At 56.8% G+C, this 22,570-nt stretch overlaps 1 protein-coding gene across 2 annotated transcripts in view; it reads right to left on the bottom strand.

Annotated features, from left to right (window-relative positions):
* Positions 1-640: 640 nt before the first annotated feature.
* CNTFR (ciliary neurotrophic factor receptor) overlaps positions 641-22,570 on the bottom strand; it is a 39,857-nt gene continuing 17,927 nt past the window's right edge. For both annotated transcript variants that reach the window (XM_070430137.1, XM_070430138.1), the window contains 8 exons: positions 18,154-18,238; positions 13,823-14,056; positions 7,328-7,445; positions 6,985-7,151; positions 5,742-5,905; positions 2,165-2,345; positions 1,392-1,560; positions 641-1,314 (listed from right to left, as the gene is read on the bottom strand). In XM_070430137.1, the coding sequence (XP_070286238.1) occupies position 1,314; positions 1,392-1,560; positions 2,165-2,345; positions 5,742-5,905; positions 6,985-7,151; positions 7,328-7,445; positions 13,823-14,056; positions 18,154-18,238 (1,119 nt within the window). In that variant the 3' untranslated portion in view covers positions 641-1,313. The remainder of the gene's footprint in view (positions 1,315-1,391; positions 1,561-2,164; positions 2,346-5,741; positions 5,906-6,984; positions 7,152-7,327; positions 7,446-13,822; positions 14,057-18,153; positions 18,239-22,570) is intronic.

Raw genomic sequence — 22,570 nt, 5'->3', positions numbered from 1 at the left:
GGCTTCTACAAGAGGGGCCAGACCTGACCAGGCCTGTAGCAGCCAGGGGCCCTCCTCTGAGAAATCAAGGGGCCCAGGAGTCCCAGTCTGGGAACCAGAAGGGTGTGGGCAGGCTGTGGAGATGGGCTGGGCGCACACTGAGGCCTCGCTGTGATCGAACCCCGGGGTAAACCTTGTCCTCCACACGTCCGGTCCTGAAGCACAGGTCTGCCCCCCAGTCACATTCCAAGTGGCGCCTCCATCTGCCCAGGCCCTGGATGCCTGCACTCTGAGCCCCGTGGCCTGGCTGAACCCCAGGCCTGACCCGCTAGAACCTCTGGACCGTGTCTCCCGGATGCAGGGCTGACAGCCGCGCCTCCTTGCTTCTCTGGCCCAGTGGGTGGCGCCCAGGCCTGGGCGCTCATGGAGGGCAGCTCTGGAGACGACCCTTGACAGGCTTCTGCCTTGCCAGGACCCAGGAGCCTCCAGGACTGACTGGACACCATCTGGTACCTGCCTCTCTGGACCCCTTATTCCCCACAAGTCTGCCCCTGACCTCCGGGGGGCCGTACTCTACAGAAAAGCAGTCTCTCCCCAACTGTAATTTCTTCCTCCTCCAGGCCTGAGAGGAGGGGTCCCTGGAAGAGGAAAACCCTCCCAAAGCAGGTCTGTCCCAAGGACTCATGAAATGGTGACGTTTAATGAGAACCCCCCACTCCCCTCCCCTGTATATACATCTATAAAAAATTCAAATACAGCAAGTTACCATCGAGTCAGACTAGAAGGGACCGACAGGGCATTAAATACTGTGGGGTCGGAGCAGGGAGAGGGGAGGGTTGTACAAAAGAGGAGCAGAGGTGGGAGACTGAAAAGTATGGGCGCTGGGGGGAGGGGGATGGCTGGGCCCCCCCAGTGTCAGGAGCTTATAATCTGATGGTGGCAACAGAGACCCTGGGACAGACAGGAGGCTGGAGCAGGAGGAGAAACCGTGGGTGTGAGGGGCTCCCCTCGGGCCCCCATGGGCTCCTGGGAGTCGCTGGCGTTGGAGGGTCCAGCCCGAGGGGGCAGGGTGGAGGTGAGGTGGTCTTTGGTGGGCGGGTTAGCTGCGTGGTCCTCCTCCTCTGAGGGAGCTTGGAGGGCCGGGGGGGTCGGGGGGTGGTGGGAGGGAGAGGAGTGGCAGGCCCGGGCCCGCCGGGGTCTCTACAAATTGTGTCTGAAAAGAATGCATAAGGTCCTCCTGCCCGTGTGCAAAATAGAAACCGGGGTCTGCGGGCTCAGCTCCGGCCTCCTGCTCCTCTGCAGGTGCGCTGGCGTGTCCTCACAGGGTGCCGGGCTCTGGGGAGACAGGGCGGGGCTGTGAGGAATGAGGGTGGGGTGCGCTCCCCTCCGCTGCCCAGCCTCACTGCACCTACCAGATCAGGAGACGGCTGGCGGTGGCAGCAGCGGCAGCCAGGGCCAGAGTGACAGGGACACGGGTCCCGAAGGGTGCTAAGCGTCCTCCGCCGCTGTCCAGCTCCCCGGTGTCACAGATCTTCGTGGTGGGCAGGGGCACCAGTGAGCTGGTGGTGCTGGTCGTGGTCTCTGGGGAACATGGGGGAAACTCAGGGCAGGGCCGGGGCTGGAGATTCGTGAGGAGCACTGTTCCTGCTTCCGGCATCACACCAGCGTGGACTCCCCATCAGACCGCCCCTACCTGCCCCCTTGGGCAGACCTGGTTCCCCAAGGCTTAGAGATGATCCCTCTACCCAAGGGCCTCCACCAAGAACGTCCAGACAGCAAGAACCAGGAACAGCCCGGCCGGTGTGGCTCAGTGGTTGAGCGTCGAGCAATGAACCAGGAGGTCACGGTTCAGGGCACATGCCAGAGCTGTGGGCTTGATCCCCAGTGGGGGGCATGCAAGGGGCAGCCGATCAATGATCCTCTCTCATCACTGATGTTTCTATCTCTTTCTCCCTCTCCTTCCTCTCTGAAATCAGTTATATATATATATACACACATATATGTATATGTATGTTTATTTATTTATTATTATCATTTTTTTTTAAAGAACCAGGAACAGCAGGGGCTGGACAGACAAATGGGAATGTGGCAGCCACTGCTGAGGGTCAGAGGAGCCAAGGCCCAGGAAGACAACGGGATAAAGCCAGGCAACAATGGAGGGGGGGGGGGGGGGGGACAAGCTCACCAGGAGCCTGGGCCTCGGTGGTGAGGTGCCGCGGCTCCTCAGTCCAGGGGGTGGCGTGGGCAGCCACGCTCCAGTCGCTCCAGGTCCCGATCTCATTGTCCTTGGCTGCCACCTGGATGATGTACTCCTTCCCGGCGTAGGCATCCGTGATGGTGTGTGCCGTGCCGTCGGACAGCTCCACCTGCAGCCAGACCACAGGGTGGGGGTGGGGGTGGGGGTGGGCGGTGGGATGGGCCCCTGGGAGTCAGGAGAGTGAGGCACCCCCAGAGGAAGTGAGAACGCTTCTGGGGAGAGAAGAGTGAAGACACCGCTGGAAGGAATGAAGACTTCCCTGGGGGAGTGAGGGGACATGGAGAATATTCCCGCGGGAGAATAAAGACACCTCAGGGAGGAGACCCCCAGGGAGGAGGATGGTCCGAAGGAGAGTGAGGAAATCTGTAGGGTGACTGGAAGCACCCCTGGGGAAGAATAAAGGGGAACTCTCATCGGTGTTTGGACTCTGCTGTCATCCCAGCTCAGTTACAAACCCCAGCCTGAGACCTGTCCTCAGTCCCAGCCTAGAGGTGACGAGAATAACAGGGTGGGAGGGGATGGCACTGTGCTGCCCTCTCCCATCCTGGAGCAGTTTAGAGGGAAGGTTACAAACACGGATACGGAGCTAGGCTGCCTGAGTCCAAATTTTAGCTCCGTTCCCTACCAGCTAGGTGATCAGGTTACTCTACTTGCACATGCCTTGCGGTCCTCATCTGTAAAACGGTGTTAACGATCTATCTCACAGAGTTGTAATGAGGACTCACGCACATGGTAAGCACCAGGCTTCCGTCAGCTCTGTCAAGAGTTCCAGTTCAGAGCCTGTGTTCCTGGTGCCCAGTGCACCCACCAGCCTGGCCCCATCTGGCCTCCCCTACAAGAAGGCCTCAATGTGGTTATGGCCCTGCCTGAGGCGGAAAGGGGTGGGGTCGGAGGGTGCTCCAGGGTGGCAGGACAGCAGAACAGCTGCTCCATTTCCTCCTCGAGGCATCACCACCCCACCCCCGCCCCAGCAGGCCTTATCAAGCAGGTCTCCCCATCCCCATCCTCCAGGCTGGCCTGCCTGTCCAGCGCCCCTCCCAGGCCCAGGCTGAGCTCTGGTTCATCTCAGCAGCACCCGCCGCCTCATTAAGCCGCCTCGTAAACAGGGGCAGCCGGTGGGGGTGGCGGAGGAGGGGGCTGCTCTGGGCCACGTCTGGCCTCAGGCTTCTTTGGTCCCCGTTCGAATCTCCCCCCAGCCCCCCACCCCACCCCACCCTAGAAAACTGGGGTCTGTGCTACCTGCCCTAAGAGGCTGTGAGTACATGCATGCGTGTGTACGTGTATCTGTGTGTGCGCAGCTCAGTCCAAGGGAAGGGGGAAGCCCCTCCTATTCCCTCTGAGCCTGTGGCCCCGAGGCAAGAGGCACTGGTAAAGGTCAGGGTCAGGGTGAGAGCCACTTTGGGCCCAGATCTGGGCTTAGTAAGTCCTACGCCCAGCCCTGCAAGATCGATGGGCCCCCCAGTCCCTCCTCTCCTGGAGCTGGGCTCCAGTTCCATCTCTGGTCCCTAGTTCCCTTTTGCTCTGCAAAGACTCCCTCTGGCTGAGCAGCCCCAGCTCCTTCGGCTCCTCCTTCCTCTTAACCGGATTCAGCCCCCAAGCCCTTGCTTTGACTGTCTCCCAGACCACCACATCTGCCTTTCCCCAAAGGGAGAGCCATGGGGAGCAGATCAAATTACCCCTTGGTGGGCCCATGGTGGGCACCATACCTCTAGGAACGTGCCCCAGAAACCCAATGCCCTGTAGCAGTCACAACTCCTAGGCCTGGGCCCTTCTTGCTAGGTTGTCACTAATCCCTTAATCCACCTCCTTAAGAGAATGGATCCTCAATTGGCAGGAATTCCAGTCGCTGCCTTTGGCCTCACCCCTGAGCCCTCCATCCAGTCTCCTGGCCTCCCTGCCGAGTTGGGGCCAGAGCAGAAGACACAGGGAAGGGAGACCCAAGCTGGGTCCCAGGATTTGCCTCCCCCTTGTCCATGGGCACACAGCCCCTGCCAGGCCTCATGGTGCCCATTCTCAAGCAATTCCTGGCCTGTATCTCTCATTTCTTCCTGAAAATCCAAGTGATATTTTTTCTCTGCTCTACCCTCCACACTCTCCACCCCCAATGATACACCTGCCTCTCTCTAACATCAAGAATCAGGGAGAGAAGGTTCTATTCAGAGCAAAACTCAAGTTTAAGAGCCATAAATCTGGCCAACCGCAATGCCAACGAGACCTGGCATAGGGTTAGCATGTGCCACAGGCCAAGCATGCTTGTGCTATTTGCTCTGCCCACCTCAGTGTGGGGTCGACTCTGCCCATGGTACAAGCCAGTGCACGGTTTTGAAGTGTTAGTCACATGCATGTATGGAGCATGGTTCCTCCTGAGGACCACGTGTGTGTGTGCATGTTCCCGTGTGTGTGGTGGGCAGTATGCCAGGTCCACTGCAAGGCGTGTGCGCCGCGACGCGCGCAGGGCTGCTGCCTGTAGCTCGTTAGCCGGGGAGGGGGGCTTGTGAAACTAGACCCTGGTTATTAGCAATGCATTAGGCTTGGGCAGCTGGCCAGGCGGGAGGGACTCCGGACTCTGTCAGGGAACATGTGAGCGTGTGAGCAGCCTTTGAGGGGGCCAGGCCTGCAACCCGGACAGGCATCCTGGAATCGAATTACGCACTTTAAAGGCTAGCTGGGAGGGGGGCAGGAGGAGATGGGGCTGGAGCCTGGTGGATGAGGTGGGGGTACAAGTTGACCCCCAGGTGCCAGCCTGGCTTGCCCCATGGGGCACCCTCCCAGCCCCAGTCCTAGCGCACAGACCTCGTGGGCCAAACGCAGCGCCCACAACCCTATGGACCCAGGGATCTCAAGGAGAAAGAGCCTCAAGTATGTCCCAAACCCCCTGTCTGCTCCCCAGAGCTCTCTATCATAGCTTGATTAACATTCCAGACCACAGCTGGACCCACACTGTCCCTTGTCCACTGCTTAGTTCCCAGCCCAGGCCACCTTCTGACCCATAACCTTAAGTTGACCCCTAAGCTAAATCTGACTTTGGAGTCCTGACACTAGTCATGGCCTGAACTCACACCCTGCACCCAACTTGACTCCATTGCCTAATTCTGACCCTGTGAGCCCATCTGTGAGTCCTTGAGGACGGGACTGTCCTGGACGCTGGGTCCAGCACCGGCCCAGAGACTGGGCCACAGTGTAAGAGGGAGACACCTGGTCAGGGCTGAGAGCCAGAAGTCAGGAAGCTGCCCGCCTTGCCTGCCATCTCCCTTCCAGCATCTCTCCCCACAACCCAGGAAGCCACAAAGACTGACGTGTTCCCATCTCATTGGAGCCACCAGGAACCCTTAAGGGCCTTCGATAGGACACCTCCCTCAGCTCCACCCATCCTCCCAGGCCCACCTGGTGACTTCTCCCCGCAGAAAGCCTCTCTGACTGCCCTCAGGCTTCACTCTGGGACAGTTACCTGTGGGGATACAGGCACTCGGGATCTGGGCAGGGGCGGGGCAGGGCGGGCACTCACATGCTGCCACTGGTCCTGGATGAGGGGTCGGTAGCGTAGAAAGAACTTGAGCGGAAAGGACTCAGGGTCGGGCCAGGTCGAGGGGGTCTGCCATGTCACCTCTAGCCGGCGAGGGTTGCTGGGCACCGGCCGGGCTACCACGTTTTCTGGAGGATCCGGCTTCACTGTTCAGGAGACATAGCTTTGTTACCACACTAATCCCTGAGAACGACCCAGCCACCATGTCCACCATCTCACGTCATCATCATCATGGTTGCCATCCCTCTTCTCTGTTAAGTCTGGCAACACCATTAACAACCATTTCATTCCTTTCACCTCACATTCCTGTCATCACCAATGACTGTCATTATAGTCACTGTCACTAGCTCATGATATCAACATCCCAAACTTCATTCCATCATCCCAACCCATCCTCATGATGACCAGGATCCCAATTACTAAGCCTATACGATGGTTCTGCCATCACCCCCATCGTCGCCTGGATCACCCCCTCCTGCACCAGCATCATACACTCCCCCCCAAGCCTGGCTTTTCACTTCAACTTTTCCATTTCCAAACCGAGACGTGGCCTCCCTTAGAAGAGTCTGGGTTTGAAGTTGCTCTGTGGGTCAAGGTTGAAAGACAGTCCACAGGTGTGCAGATCTGGGTTGGAGGTAGGCTGAGGATTTGATGGGAGCATATAAGGGCCCGGCTCATGTAGAAACGGTCTGCCTGGGGACCCAACCACAGGGTGGGGAGGCAAGCAGAGGGTCTGGCTGGGTCTGGCTAGCAGTAAGAGAAGGCAAGGGTCTGTCCGGGATGGAGCAGAGATAGGCAGAGGGTCTGGCTGGGCTGGGGGCTGGGGAGAGTGCAGTATCTGTCCCACTCCTGTCTCCTGTTCTGACACCTCATTCATCACAGGCCGTAAGGAAGCTATTAGTGTGTGCGTGGGGGGGTGGAGGCTGCAGCTGCACAAGGGTCTGGCCCAGCCTGCCCCCCTCCCCCTCCTGTATGCTGTGGGAGCCAGAGAGATGATGGGAAGAGTTGCTGGAGAGGTCTCTCGGCCCCTGCAGGTAAAGGAGACTCACTCAAATGTTTATAGGTATAGACACATGCCACGCATATATGTAGGCGTGTGTATATATACCATATAGACCTGTGCACACGTGTGAACATCCCACCAATGTTCATATATACCTCTGGCACATACCCACTCACACACTCCCACTGAAGTAGGCGGCAGGGACCCCCTCTCCCCACGTACCAATGGTGAACTCGTCAAAGGTGATGGCTGTGGCGTTGTGGCCCAGGGCATTGCTGACACTTATGGAGACCTTGTACTTGATGGTGGAGAACAGGTGCATGTAGCGGATGTGGCAGCGGTTCTTGAGGGCTGGGTCCTTCTCACAGACCATAATTTTGGAGCCGTGCCTGGGGAGGGGTGAGGCCCAGGCACTGTTACCAAAATCAAGGGTCAGGTGGGGCAGAGGCTGGGGGAAGGTCAAGCAAGGCTAGGCTAGGGTCTGGACTGTGGGCACAGGGTGAGGGAGGGGTGGGGAGAGGTCAGAGGTCAGGGCTGGAACTGGGTGGCAGGCGTGTCTACTCACATCACAGTCACATTGAAGGTGTTGGGGATGTAGGTGGGGACGGGCAGATGCCAGCTGCAGTAGAAGCCCTTAGGGTAAGTGTTGGAGCGGCAGCTGAGCACGGGCTCCCGTGGCGGCACTGGGGTGAAGACAGCATGGTCAAGGCACCCCTGGAGCCCCCCGTCCCCTGCACTAGTATGGGGACAGGTGGGCCCCAGAACCCCAGCTCTCCCCCTCCAACCCATCAGCAATGCCAGAGGTTGAAGGGGAGGGGGGACTGTCAGCGAGGGTCTGAGGCTTCCCAGGCCACAGAGAGCCAGATGTTTAATTAAAGAAAAACAAGGGCTGTAAGGAGAGGGAGCCCCCCCCACCTGCTCAATGGAGGCGGGAACTGTGGGGAGCAGGGGGCTGCGGGCCTCAGCTCATCAATCACAGGATGGAGGTGATGTCTGGGGGAATCAGACCAACCCGCATCTCCTGCCACACTGTGTCCATCCCCAAACTGTGTCACGGCGGCCGGAGGGAGTCTGGTTGCTGGGATGATCAGGGTGCACTCCCTGGAGAAGACACCCCAGGCTTCCTCTCAGAAGAGAACGAGAAACATGAGGCCAGGCCTGGTGGTTCCACGGGAGCAACAGCATTGGGTGGCTGCCCACGTTTGTACCTGTACATGTCTGCATGTGTGGACATATATGTTACATGTGTGACATGAACAAGTTACCCGTGATGGGATGGAGGTACATGTGTGGGAACACCTATGTGCATGGCCCTCAGAGTGTGTGCCCACGTATGATTGCATGTGTGCATTTGCCCATTGAGAGGAAGCTGCTATTCCCTTGGTGGGCACCTCATCCCAGCCCTAGCCCTGGTTTCTCCATCAGAGACCCTTTAAGAAGCCCTTTACGTGGTCAGCAGCTGTCTTCACTTCGAAATGGGGAGGCCCAGAGAGGGAGAGGGCCTGCCTGGGGTCACACAGCAAGTCAAAGCTGGGACTGTGCCCCAGGACGGGGATACCACCTACGTGACCACACACATACACTTGGGGCGTCTTTTCTGCTGTCTAACCACACTCTGATGCCATGAGCACCGAGTCCAGCTGCCCCACCCTCAGGCACGGGGTAAGGCGTGAGGACAGCCGGCTCAGGTTCCTGGAAGGAGGCAGCTTCTGTGATCTGAGCCAGGCAAGGAATGTCCTCGGTGGCTCCAGGGACACTGACACCTCCCTGCCGTGCCCCCTCTCTCCCTCCCCGCCCCCTGCCTGACAGGTGGACAGGAAATAGGAGGGGGCAGTTCAATAAGCCAGGGACAGTGACGGGGAGTGCATGTCTATGCTTGCTGAGTGGCCATGGTGACACACGGGGAACTGTGGGCTTTCGTCCACAGTGTGCACGTGACTGTGAGTGACTCTGTGTGATTGTGTGTACATACATGTCCAGCATGTGTGAGTATGTACGTATGTGTTTGTGCTGACCCCCCAGGGGCCCATCTGGCTTTGCAGCAGGAGAGATGAGGGGCTCCGAGAGGCATCGGGGAAGCTTGGGTGTCGCAGGTGGAGTGGGCAGTGCTGTGGACAGAGGCAGCTGTGTGCCCCAGGCCTGCAAGGGAAAGCCAGAGCCCAGCTGAGCCCCCACAAGGGGCAACCTGCATTCTGCTCACTGCTGTCTGCCTCCCCTGGGAAGCCTTCCTGGCCCTGTGTCCATCTCATGTCTGTTTCATGTTCATACTGTGTGCCTCTCGTATCCCTTCCCTATCTGCCTAGGGGCACAGAGGCGTGGGGTGGGGGTGGGGGTAGGGTGGGGGGCGGCCAAGGACACAGGAAGTGCCTTGTGGGGGCCTGTGGGCCAGGCCAGAGTTGGCAGCCACCCCAGGAGGAAAGGACATTCCGAGGTCGGCTGAAAAGCTTCCACTCCTCCCTTCTGCCGCCACCCCCCCTCACCCCCAGCTTCAAAGGAGAAGGGCGCTGGGGGGGTGGGGGGTGGGGACTGAAGCCTGCAGAGTCAGCTCCCTGCCGCCTGGGACTCTCCGGAGGGCAGAGCGGGCCATGGCACTGGCCTCACGGGGGCCCCTCCTCCGGCCAGCCTCCCCACTGACCAGCCTCTGCCATTCCTCAGACCATCGCCCCCCCTCAAACCAGCCTCCCCCTCAAACAAGTTTCCCTCTCTAACTGGGCAGGTCATGGAGGGCTGGGGGGGCCAGGCAGGGCTTTGTCTGTCATCTGGCTATTCCTGCCTGGCCCTGGGCCCTGAGTAGGGAAGGGCTTGGGTTTCCTGACAGGGACCAGGTTTCTCAGAGGGAAAAGGAGGAAAGAAAAACAAAGAAAAGGAAGAAAAGGAGTGACTTGCTGCAGCTGGAGCCCAGCTGAGGGGCCGGGTGGGCGGAGGTGGGGGTGCTGCGAGAGACCAAGTGTGAGGCTGTGGGACAGTGTGCGAGCAGGAGGCCTGCTGAGAGTGCAGTTTAAGACGGTGCAGTTGTGAGGCTTCATGTGTGTGACGGAGACGCTGGGCAGTCGTGTAGCTGTGTGATTGGCTGTGTGTGACTCCAGGAAAGGCTGCTCGAGTTTGAGACTGTCTATGTGCGTAAGGCTGTGCCGGGGGCACCCTGCGAGAGAGAACACGTGTAAATGCGCCGCCAGGTCTGGAACACAGTGACAGCAAGACTACATACCTGAGACATGCAAGCTGGAGGTTAAGCCTGAATGTATTTTTCAAACTGGGTGTGGGAAGGTGCCCAGAATTCTAAGTGTGTTCACATGTATGAGCTGAACACTGTGTGCGAGCGTGCTAGAAAGGGCGCACATGCATACATATATCCTGAGTTGCCTCTTGTGGGGACTCCTGGGATGTCCCAGTGATGCTGTCAGCCAGTGGCAGGGTGTCCCTGGGTCCCATGCGGGGCTGTGTGTGCGTGCGCGTGTGTGTGCGTGTGCCCTCGCTGGCCCAGGCTTTGTTTGTTTTCCTCCTAATTGGCTTGTTTTTCCATGTCCAGCCCACCAAACCGCATGTTTTTCCTCTCATCTCGCCAGCCCGCCTGGGCTGGAGCCCCCGGCATGCACGAGGCCTGCCCGAGGCCCAGAGAGGAGGAGGGACAGGCAGCCCACACCCCTGGCCAGCCCAGATCAGGCTGGGCAGGGCGGGACCCTTCCAGCTCCAGCCCTGCCCAGGCCCTACCCACACTCTTCCTGCCTGGCATTCAAGGGCCATAGCCTGTCCCAACCTTATCTTGTGGCATCCCTTGATATACCCCAAATTCTGGACTCCCAAATGCTCCCCCCTCCCGCCCCTCACCTCCCACAGCCAACAGGGCTGAGGGCAAAGTAGTGCTGAACCAGGGGGTCTGGAGCTTCCATCCTGACCAATCAAACACAAATGTTAAAAAACTGGATAAGGAACTGTCCAATTTAAAGTTAGTGGATTATTCTTTGATTTGTTTTAGCTTAAAAACAGAATGACACTGCATCAGCTGTGTCTAGTAAACAAAAGGCTATTAAAGGGAACCCTGTGATCCTATTTACTAATGGCGGGGGTGGGGGCAGGGGAGGAACGGGGGGGGGGGGGGGGGGGCCGCCTTAATCGTCCTGGGCAGGAGACTCCTCAGCGCTGTTTGTGGGAGATCCACCTGAGGGCAGGAAGGTGGATCAAGAGAAAGCAATCCAGGGATCACTCTGATTAAGAGGGCTTTCAACAGAATATTTTATTTTATTGTTTTCGTTAATCCTCACCCAAGGATATTTTTCCATTGATTTTTAGAAAGTGGAAGGGAGGGAGGCTGGGAAGAGACACAGAAAGAGAAACATTGATGTGAGAGAGACACATCAATTGGTTGCCTCCCGCACGTGCCCCAACCAGGCAGGGGTTTGAGCCTGCAACCGAGGTACGTGCCCTTGACTGAAATCGAACCCGGGACCCTTCAGTCCATGGGCCAATGCTCTATCCACTGAGCAAAACCGGCCAGAACTCAACAAAATATTTTTATGATCAGGTTCCTGTGGAAATAGAGACTTAAAAATCATGTATGTTTAGAATAAACATTAAATAATTTTTGGTTTGAATGACCCACAAATCAGGGGTAAATTTGTCCTGTTCTCTGAGTGCTGGCAAGAAGGATAATTTGATATTGAGTGCTGCCAAACCCAGTCTCTTGTTACTAATATAAAGTGACTGAGACAATCATGATTAATGTCCCCTGTTCCTCTGGCCAGCTCTTTAGAAGGAAATAAGGCAACGGGAGATAAGTACCTGTTACAAATGCCACCACCAATTCACGGCCAGCTGTTCTCCGACAGGCAGGGCCTGGGGAGTGGTCAGGACTATGTGTAATAGGTCTGGGCTCTGGTCACAACAGGGCAGCTGTGGGCATGTCCTGTGTGTACAGACTCTAGTAATGACTTCTAGACCAATTCCTTCAAAGAAGACCAAGTCATCAGGAATGGGGGGGGGGGGGGGCGCCAGTGTCACCAAGACCCAGCCAGACTGCCAACCTTGTCCATCCTGAAGACTTGTGGGAAATCAACTGAGAAGTCAGGAGTGTGAGTGACAATGCCAAGTTGGCCTCATCCTTCTTCACTCAGTATATGCAACCTCCCCACCCCAACCTCCAGAAAGGCGGTGGCGGTAGGGGGGGTTTGGGGGGGCGGGGCGGAGGCTGAGTGCTCCACTTCAGATGGGTCGTGGAGGACTCCTCTAGGCTAGTCCTGCATTTCTAGATCTGGACAACAAGGGTCACTCCACCCCTGGCTTGCAACTAAGCTGTTTGGTTAGGAAAGCCTTCTCTAGAGTTTAAACATATCAAACAAAGGCTTTTGTGAGGAAAGGAACATCCCCACCAAAACATATTCCACCCTCCTCTAGACCTACTGGTGGGTCCGTGTTTTTGTGGAGGACCCTGAGCAACCCTTCAATCTAACATTTCCCATGGTTTTCCACACCAATCTCCTGACAGGGGGGCAAGGGTCTGCTCCCAGGACCCTCAAGCATCTCCTCCCCTCAGTAGCTGCCAGGGAGAGTAAAGAAACCATCTTCAGACAGTGGGGTGCATCACCCAATTGGCATGAGGCCAGAGAAGCTTGAATCTTTGGCTCAAGGAGAAAATAAGATAAGCTGTTTTCTGCATAGTTATTCTGTCCGTGAGAGCCTCTAGCTGGGATCCCGATGCTGACCCTCAGCAACACTGACCACCTCACCCTTCCGACTTCTCCAAAGTCTTCTGCGAAACCCCATTCACCTGGGCTTCCCTCTACCTTCCTGCTGGCTCCTTCTCTCTGGGTGGCTCATTTCTCTCCATCAACACCTTGTACCGTGATAGTCTTCGGGGTTCATTCTGGGTCCTCTTCTCCCCACATCCCATAATCTCTCCCTTGGCCATCTCATCCCTCCCATGGCCTGAATGCTGACAACTCCCTAAATTCCCATCTCCAGCACAGATCTCTCCCCTGAATCCCAGACCATCAGATTCACTGGCTACCAGCCATCAACTCCTGGTTGTCGCCCAAGGACCCCAACAAACGTGTCCACAGCAGATATGGACGGCGCCACAGATCCCTCACCCATACACGGTGCTTCTGCAGATATTTGCCTAAGAGCTTTCTTTGGCCACCAAAGCCTGCAGCGCCTGCTGAAGCACCAGGCCAAAGTGCTGGAGAGTGAACAGCGTCCCCGCCCCCACCCCAGGAGAACCCCCCACCAAGGATGGGCAGGAGTTGGTGTGTAAGCACCCAAGCTCCCTCAGCTCCATGTTCTGCCTGGGCGGCCCGAGTTCCCCCAGTGGATTAAGCTCCAGTAGCCCAGACTTAGTGGCTGGTAACTTTTTAGTGACTAACTTAACTTCCTATCATTTTCCCATCCCCCTAAGGTGTTTCTGTCACCTGACAAACAAACTACTTGCATATGAATTCTCATCTTGGGAGCTGATTCTAGGGAAACCAAGAGACACTGTCCAAAGGAACGTACTATCTTCTGCTCCAATGGACCCTCCTACTGTGTCTTTGTTGCAGTGATTGGTACCGCCAGTTGTCTTGACTCCTCTTGCTCTACTCTCCTGTCCCCACCTCCACTCCTTCTTTTCTGGGCCTCCCCTAGTGCCCATAACTATACCTATATAACCACAGGTCCCATTTTCCTTCATAAGGCCCTCGTGCCCATCCCCTGAGAGCATACAGTGGAATGTGACTGCTCCTCCTCTGAGCTGTGACCCTGGGGTTACTCCCCACCAGGCCCCAAATGGGCCATGACCTACCAGCCCTCCTCTACCATCTTGACACAGGAACAGGATTTCAGGATCTCAAAGACTTCTGGGGTTAGGGGGGAGATACATGTGCAAAATACCCAGGGGTCTGGACTCAGTGGGCAAGACTTGGCTCAGAGGTCAGAAGAACAGGCTGGGATGGAATCAGAGGGCAAGGGTCAGGATGCAGCAGCCCTCCTCCCCTCACCAACAGGAAGGGGACTTGGGTCTGGGCCTCCCTGACAACCCCTTTGGGTGAAGTAGGAGATCGGATGAGGGGTTGGGGGCAACACTTACAGCCCACGTGTAGAAGGACTTGGTGGCGCGGGTGCCAGGAGTCACGGTGGAAGCAGGCGTAGAGGCCGCTGTGGCCCAGTTCCAGGCCACGGAGCACGAGCTGAGAGCCATTGAGCAGGTCAGGGGCCAGGTCTGTCCCGTTTACCTGCCACATCACAGCTGCGTCCCAGTTGGCTGTCCCACATGGCAGAGTCACGTCTGAGCCCAGGCGCTCGTACTGCACGTGGGGCGCCTCTGTGGGGTTGGGGAGGACACAGAGCAAAAGGAACAGGTCACAGCCGTGCCCAGGTGAGAGCCGGTGAATGTGCACGAGTGAGGAGTCCAGGCCAAGACGCTCTGGGTCTGGCGGTGTGAGTGTGTTGGGGAGATGAGGAGTGTGCAGAATGTCTCCAAGGCTGTGCAAGTGTACAGGTATGGGAGTGTCTCCAAAACTGTGTATGAATGAGCGATTTTGTGTGTGTGTGTGTGTGTGTGTGTGTGTGTAAGAGAGAGGGAGATTGTGTAGAGTACTGGGAAGTATTTTAGAACTCAGTGAAAACCCAGTTCACCTCTAGTCCCTAGGTCCTTTAAAAAATTTTCCTGACCCCATGACCCGAACCCTCTTACCACCAACAGGCCCAGCCCCAGTCACTGACATCTGCTACCCAGGCAAGCTGGGGCTGAGGGGCCCCATTCCTGGACTCCTTTCTCTGTCTTTCCCCATCTGTTTCTCTTCCCCATCCTTATCTCTTTCTGTCTTGCCTTTCTCTCTCTCCCCCACTCTGGCCCTCCTGACAAGCCCCACCTCCCCACTCCCAACCAGACATCCAGGGCTTGGGCAGCAGTAGGAGAAGGGAGAATGGGCTGGGTGGAGGACGGGAGCCCTAGGGAACTCCTGGCAGCTGTCAACTTCATGAGGCAGGAACTGCTTGGGGTGGGGGTGGGGGAGTGCTGGGACTGAGGGAGCTCTCTGACCATTCCTCTCCTGCCCCCAGGAGGGGCCTGTCAGAGCCAAAAGCAAACCCCAGCCCTGGCCTCGGCAACCCAGGCGTGATGGACGGAGCCCAGGAGACTGGAGTGGAAGGGCGGGAGGGAGCACCTGTCGAGAGGCAGCGCTAGGTGGGGGAGGCATGTGGGACAGAGAAAGTCCCAGACACCCATCTACAGACACCAGCAGAGCCGGGAGATGCAAATCTACTCTCTGCATCCTGCCCCCCAAGTCTGCAAGGACAGATGCTTCCCTGGTCTCAGCCAGATCTGTGGAGTGAGGGTAAGAAGAAGGGGGGAGGGGGAGGAGCCCGGGTTGGGGGGCTGCGGGATCCCTCGTTAACACTCGCTCAAGTCTCCCCTCAGAGAGCTACCCCACTGAGTTAGGAAATTTTCAGAGGCAGTTCCTGTTAACGAGCCAATTAAGTTGGGCCAGTGGCCTCTTAATTAGACTTGTTAACACCACCAGGACCGCAGGGGGTAGGGATCCCCCTATGTCACCAGCCACCCCTTCCCTCCATCGCTGCCCCCTCCCCCGTCCTGCTTTTCTCTGTGCTGCTGGAACATCTGTCCCTGTTTGTTGCCTCTGTCGGCCTCCCTATGCTGTGGGGTCTCTCCATATCTCCAGGTCTCTCCCCCGCTGCTTGTCTCTGTCTTGCCCCTCTCTGAGCCTCCCTGTCCCTGTCGGAGGAGAAGGAAGCAGGAAACCCAGCCAGCCCTGACCATTCGTCTGTGGGGCCTGGGACCAGCCGAACAGAGGATGAACGGGGCGGAAGGGCGGCGGCTGGGGGCCTCGGAGGCCACAGCTGTGAGGCTGGACTAGAGGCTGAATGGGGGCCTCCCCCTGACCAGAGGCCCAGTGTCCAAGGCTCGAGCCATAGAGCCCCCCCAATCCACCAGCCCTAGCCATTGAGCCCCCTTCCATCCTCCCTTCCAAAAACCTGGAGCTTCCAGGAAACATGCCAAGCCCCTCTCTCTGCACCCCACCCCCCAGCAGAGACTCCGCGTCCAGCTGCCTGAGGAGGAGGCTGAAAACTGACCGATGGGAAGGGGGTGTGGCCATCATGGTCCCAGCAGCAACACATCAACACTGACCAACAGCAGCTCAGAACTAACATGGACCCAGGATGGCCCTTTAATCTGGGGGGGCAGGTACAGCTATAAGATGAGGAAACAGCAAAGACAATGGCAGCGGGATAACACTTCCTCACGGCACCCTGCCTGCCTCCCAGAGGACATGGGAACACAACCCAACGACAATGACAAACCAACGACGTAGGGGCAGGACAGGAACGAAAAGCGGCAATGACAGAAGACAACTCCAGGCCACACGGCAGATGCAGAGGGGGCAACGTGACATGGCAATCACACCGTGCCACACTGAGACAATAACACAACAATGGCGATACACACGGCCGTGCAACAGCTCCAAGCATGGCAGCGATTTCATCCTTTGTCTCTGGACAGCTCTCCTCCCACCCCACGGGTGTCCCTACTGATGTGCTGTCCATTTCAGAAATTAAATCAAGCAGCGGGGGGAGGATGAGGTTCTTGGCCCTGACGCGGTGACAAATGCTCCAAAGGAATCAGCTGTGAAAAGGTTGTTAGAAGCCAGGATGAGAGACAGAGACAGGATGAGGTCATGGACACAGAGAACACAGGGGGACCGAGCTGAGGGCTCCCTCACACCTGCGCACACAGGCTCACATGGGGACCACATGCCGGAAACCGTCCCCCCGGGCGTCCTAAGCAAGTTCACGTCGCCACACACGTAGGACGAGGACAATCCCCACAAAGAACAAGCGCCCGCAGGACAACAGTCCACAGGGTCAAAGCCACACAGGGACATGTCCGCTTCAGGGATGGTAACACCTGAGACAAGGTCATGTGCACGCACAGGAAGGGCACCGTCACCGAGAGGCACAGTTATGTATGGGGCCTGGTCTCATACACGGGGAGGCAGCTTAACAGGGGCACAAGCCCACAGACAGAAACAGAGAGAGGCCATCCTACAGTCTCAACCACAAGGACACAGTCCCCGAAAGGCAGGGTCACACACACAGACAATGTCACACCGAGGCACAGCCCGCAAGGATGCAACCACAGAGAGAAACACAAGCAGGGACATGGTCTCACCCACACAAGAACGCAGCCTAATGCACAAGAACCGTCTCACGCGGGTGCAGAGAGGTGGCCTTGGTCTCACGTGGCCCTGCTTTATACCAAGGGCAGGGACCAGGCCAAAGGTAGAGACCACTGCAGGCCCAGGCAAGTCAGGTCGGCACAGGAGCCCGGAGCAGGCGGGAGGTCGATGGGCCGGCCTAGCAGTGGTCCCTCTGGTCCCTGCCTATTGGGGAGCAGCCCTGGGGCAGGCTGGGCTCTCTGGGTCTCATTCAGTGTTGATCTCACAAGGAAGAGGCCACAGGAGCCTCGACCCGCTGCCCTCTTTGAACCCATAGCCTGAGAGCTATGGGTTGAGGATGGCATAGCTCTGCCTGGGCCTCAGAGATGCCCTCAACCTCTCTGACTCTACCCAAGCCAGGTGGGGTTGGGGCGGGTGGTACAAAACACATCCAAAGGGGGAGCTCCCTATACTTGGAGCCTTGTTTGAGGAGTTCCGAGGGCAGCCCCTGTACTGATGTGGCTCGTTGAGGTGCTGCCTCAAAAGCAGTGGAGGGGCCAGTGTTCAAGTTAAGAGGGTACCTGTTTCCCAGCAGCTCCTTGTCCTGTGGGCTGTGGGGAGGACCCAGCCCTCAATGGCCATTGGTAGGGGGAGGGCAGGAGGCTGCCAATGGTACCACCTGAATAATACCTGCCTCCTCCAGCCATTCCGTTCCAGCCGACTGACTGCCCAGTCCCCTACTAGTGTGCAGCCTCTCCCTCTTGTCACCCTGCCCGTTCCCCCTTCTTGTTCATTATCTCAGTCTCCAAATTCCCTTGCCCACTGTCTCTCTCAGTGCCTCCTGCTGCATTGCATATCCCAAAAGGCCCCAGGAGACTCCATTTCACCAGATACCGTACAGGGGCCCTGGCGCTAGCTGCCCCCAGCTTCCATCCCACCTATCTGTACCCTACATCCGTCCTTGTGGGAAGAGGGACAGATCATCTCAAGCCAGAGATACCATCAACATGAGACCACCCAGGAGGGACTGGAGGACCATGCCTATGATATAACATCAGTGGGTCACCCTGCACATCAGTGTCTTATAACTCATGTCCTTCTGGGTGCTCATGGGTGATGATGCCAGCATGTGCCAGTGTGTGGCTCTCAGGTGAGTGCATGCAGCTACGCCAAGGGAGGTTCATCCTCAGCTCTGGGAGAGGGGTCGGCAGGGAACACGCCCCCCCACCCCCCAAGCACTCACCCTGAGGACTGTGTCTCTGGGCGTAGACAACGGCAGTAGCGGCAGCAAGCACAGCACAGCAGGCCCACGGGACAGGAACAGCCATCTGTCGGGAGAAACAGGGGTAGCAGGAGGGGAGGAAGGGGCAGCATCAGCCCAGGCAGGAACCTCCTAGGAGCCCGCCCACTTCTCAGGCAAGACTAGGAAATCCCAGCCCTAGAGCCGGGCACCTTGACCCCAAATGCCCTTCTTAATGGGGCTCAGGATCCTCTTTCAAGCAATAGAAAACATCACTGGCATCTGTCGGCAAAGGTTTGCTAAGATGGTAGAAGGCAACCTACAGTGGTTTGTTGCTCAATAAGGCTGCTGGCTGCAGGATGTAGTCAATCGAGGATGAGTTATAGAACCATTTTTCTTTAAAAAAAATAATAACTTTGCTGGTGAGGTTGGCTAATTAGCTATAAACGTCGCAAAATGAAAGGGTGATGCTTTAACTTGGTTGGAGGTCTATACTTCTCCAAATTGCCTTGAATGGAAGGTCCCTTGCTGTGCTTCTGGGGAGAGGGCCCAAAACCTGGCTGCTCAGGAGCCCTCAGCTCTGCCCCCCAGTGAGCCTTGCCACTGGCTCTGGGAAGTTCAGAGCAGATGGGTCCAGTGTGTCCAGGGTCAGACGTGGCTTTTGCTTTAGTGTGCAGCGATGATCAAGAGAAGAACGAGAGGTTTTCACAGACAGGTCCTTGTTAGCGGTCTCGGCCCATCCTTCACCCTAGCCACATGCCCCAGTAGCCTGGGACCCGCAGCCCAGCAGATGTGCACCAGTGTCTACACACACCTGTGTGGGTCCACAAAGCACACTCAGGCCCTGTCCCCAGAAAGAATCCAATTGCCCCCCTACTTGTTGTCCTGCTTCCTGGAATGGGTCCAGCTGTCCCACCCCAGCAAACGCTACACCTGAGAGCGTTTACACCTGAGGGAAATAACTACTTCCTGCAGAAATGGCTCCAACTATGATTCTCCCAACCCAGACTGAGGAGAAGGGGGACTGTCAACTAGGCAGAAGTAGAAACCCAGAGAGGAATACTGCCAGATGCTCAACCAGACACTGTCAAAGGTGTAGCCAGACACACAGCAAAGATGCTGGCCAGAGACACTGCCCAAAACAGCTGAACAGAACCCCAAAGACGCAACTCCACACAGTTGGAGTTATACTGGGAGACTGGGAGGCAGAATCAGACGAAGCCAGTGAACAGCTGACACATAACCAAAGGACCCACCAGAAACGGTGTAAAAGACTCAGCCGGACCCAAGCCAACCAAGCGCTAGAGAAAGAGCAAGAAGCACAAGCAGAGAACCCACCAGCAGCACAGCCAGAGAGCCAGGGACACCGTCCGAAGCCGTGCCAGAGACACCGCCTGACACACAAGCAGAGAAACACCAGAGAAACTGCTAGAGACAAATAGGCATACACCCGGAAAAACAGCTAAAGAGAGAACCAGAGACGCAGCCAGATGCTCAGTCAGTATCCACACCGCTAAAACCACTGCCAGGGACACTCAGACACACAGCCGGACACACTGCCAGGTACAGCTAGAGCCACTGTCAGAAATACTGCCAGCGACACTGCAGACAGCTGAAGCAGGAGGAGACAAATGCGGGTGTGAGCCTGAACCGGCGGGTGGGGCTCCTTCATGGGCGAGGGCGCCTGCCTGCCTGTTGCTATACTTGCCCTTCACCAGGCGAGTCCCCCATCTGCCCTGCTTTTCCTCCAGCCACAGTCAAAGGTGTTCTGACTGCCCCTCCCTGGCACAGCTCATCTCTCCAGGCCCCATGTGGCCTTGGCTATCCCTCAGCTACCACTTGGCCTGGCTCCTGACCCTCCGCCACTCCCCCGTCTTCAGTTACTCCTCGGGTCTAGGAGACAGTGGCCAAAGTCACAGTCAGCAAGTAGTGAGGCCAGGAAATGAACCCCGAACTGTCAGAATTTATAGGTGGTGCTAGAGAAAGAGAGGCAAGAGCTGGTTCCCCACCTCCACCCTTGCAGGTAGCCCTCAGACTCACCCCTGCCATCTCTGCCATCTGCCCGTCTTTCTCCTCACAGCCAGGAAAATACTCCACCTCAGTGCCACCCACTGCCCACCACATGGAGCAGGAACCTTGGCATGGGCAGGCAGCTGGGCAGGCGGAGTAGATGGAGATTAGATCACAGGATGGGAGGAGAGGGACCGGGTGGCCCTCTGCTCCTAGCTCCTTCCTGGTCCCAGTTTTGGGGGAATAGTAGGGGGTGGAGAGGGCTTAGCATGGGTGTCATGCATACAAGCAAACACACACACACACACTTGGATCCCCGCGGGGGGAGGGGTGGCTTCTTCATCAAAGTCGTCTCCATCAGCCCGATGAGTTACTGTAAGGGCCGGGCCCTGGGCCAACGGGGCTGCAGCCATGGGAGACGGGCGCTGCTGAGAGCGCACAATGCAGAGAGTGGGGGATGGGGTACCAAGACAGACACTGCAAGGTTGGGGTACACAGAAAAGGGAGGGGGGGACACCGAGGCAGGGAGAGAAGGAAAGACATGAGCGGAGACCCAGAGGGACAAGAAGGGACCAAAATAGGGAGAAATGGAAGAAAAGACGTAGGAAGAGAGATGAAGGGAATAGAAGATGGGCAGAGATTCAAGGGCAGAAGGAGAGACAGACCGAGAGAGATGACAGAGACACTGGCAGGGTCTCTGTATCACCCTAGAACATCTCTCCACACCCACCCAGCTCCTCCAGCGGGAGGGGCAGTGCCAGGGCAGCCGTCCTGGCCAACGTGAGTCAAGAAGAGCAGGGCCTTCCTGGGGACGGCAGGACTTCTCTTTGGGGATCCAGTAGCCCAGGCCCCAGGGGATCTCTGCCCCATAAACCCAGAAAACCCCAGGCCAGTTTCATTTCTCCTTCCCTCAGAAAGTCCCAGCTGGGCCCATTTCCAGGTAGGGAAGCTGAGGCCAGAGGCATCCGGGCTACACCTCCACCCTGCCCTAGCTCACCTCAGGCCGCCCATCCCAGGGCAAAGAGCATCTTTCCCAGGAATTTTCCAAGTCCACACCCGATGGCTCTGGGATAGATCTGGAGGATAAATCCCACAAAGCCCCAGATAAGGGCCATGCAAACTGACCCAGGCTCCCTATAGACCACTTCAGGGGCCAGCCGGGCCTCCAGCCCCAGCCCCAGAGTGAGAAGAGAACAGAGAGCACACCAGTAGCAAGAAAGGAGCCTAGTGCCCAGCAGCCCAAACCCCTTGTCAGCACAAGGAGTCCAGCACTTCTCCCGGCAGAGAAACCCAGAGTGTCATCGTTATCCACACATATAAGTGCCACATCAAGAGACAAATCCTGGGCCTTAGCCAGTTTTGCTCAGTGGATAGAGCGTCGGCCTGTGGACCAAAGGGTCCCAGGTTCAATTCTGGTTAAGGGCACATACCTCGGTTGCAGGTTCCTCCCCAGCCTGGGTCCTGGTTGGGGTGCATGTAGGAGGCAACCAATCGATGTGTTTCTCTCATATCAATATTTCTCTCTCTTCCACTCTCTCTAAAAATCAATGGAAAAATATCCTCTGGTGAGGATTTAAAAAAAAAAAAGAGAGAGAGAGGCAAATCCTGGGCCCCCAACTTACTGTCACTGTCCCACTGTGACACAAAGACACCATTATTACACATTGATAACAACACCCAGTATAAATAACACAGTTACATAGTTGACAATGACACACAGGTGTTGACAGTCACGACAATGACAACGATGCAGTGACAGTCACATACAATGACACCAACATACAAGGCAATGATACCTGTTGACATTGACACAGGAAGAGTGACAGTTATCTCAAAATAAAAAATGCAAGGAGACTGACAGTCACGTAGAACAACAATGATGGTGACATTCACAGTGCTACAGGGATGTTAATAAGACTCAGTAATAGTCTACACCGTGGAGGCTGACAGTGACCAGCAGTGACAATGACAGATACAATGACAGACTCCAGATCAGGAACCTCGGTGACCTAGGGTCTGAGTCTGGGTAGGAGCCAGGGTCCCCGATCCCTCTTGCTATTAGCTGTGTTTGGGGTGGTCTCTGGCCAGAGATAACCAAGTGCCCCGATATTTGGGAGCTTAGAGGATTTATACTCCTAGGCTAGAACATCCCTAGGCAAGGAGCAAGTCATCCCCACCCGCATGTCTCAAAAAATATATCTTCAAACTATAAGGCTCCTTCACCAGGTGTTATGCCACTGGTTAGACCACACCCTCGAGGGGCTCTTGCCTCCTCATACAGGGGCCTGTCACCTCCATCGTCTATTTTAATTTGCTGCATCTCCCACAACTTCCTCCAAGCCCAGCTGCCTCTCCCAGCTCATACCTTTCTAAGTGCCTACTCTAGCATTGCCAGTCCCAGCAAGGTCCC

This window comes from Myotis yumanensis, unplaced genomic scaffold (assembly GCF_028538775.1).
Source record: "Myotis yumanensis isolate MYYU_CA2020_CCGP unplaced genomic scaffold, mMyoYum1.0.hap1 SCAF_12, whole genome shotgun sequence".
Classification (NCBI taxonomy): Eukaryota; Metazoa; Chordata; class Mammalia; order Chiroptera; family Vespertilionidae; genus Myotis; species Myotis yumanensis.
This window is presented reverse-complemented; position numbering and strand designations above follow the sequence as displayed.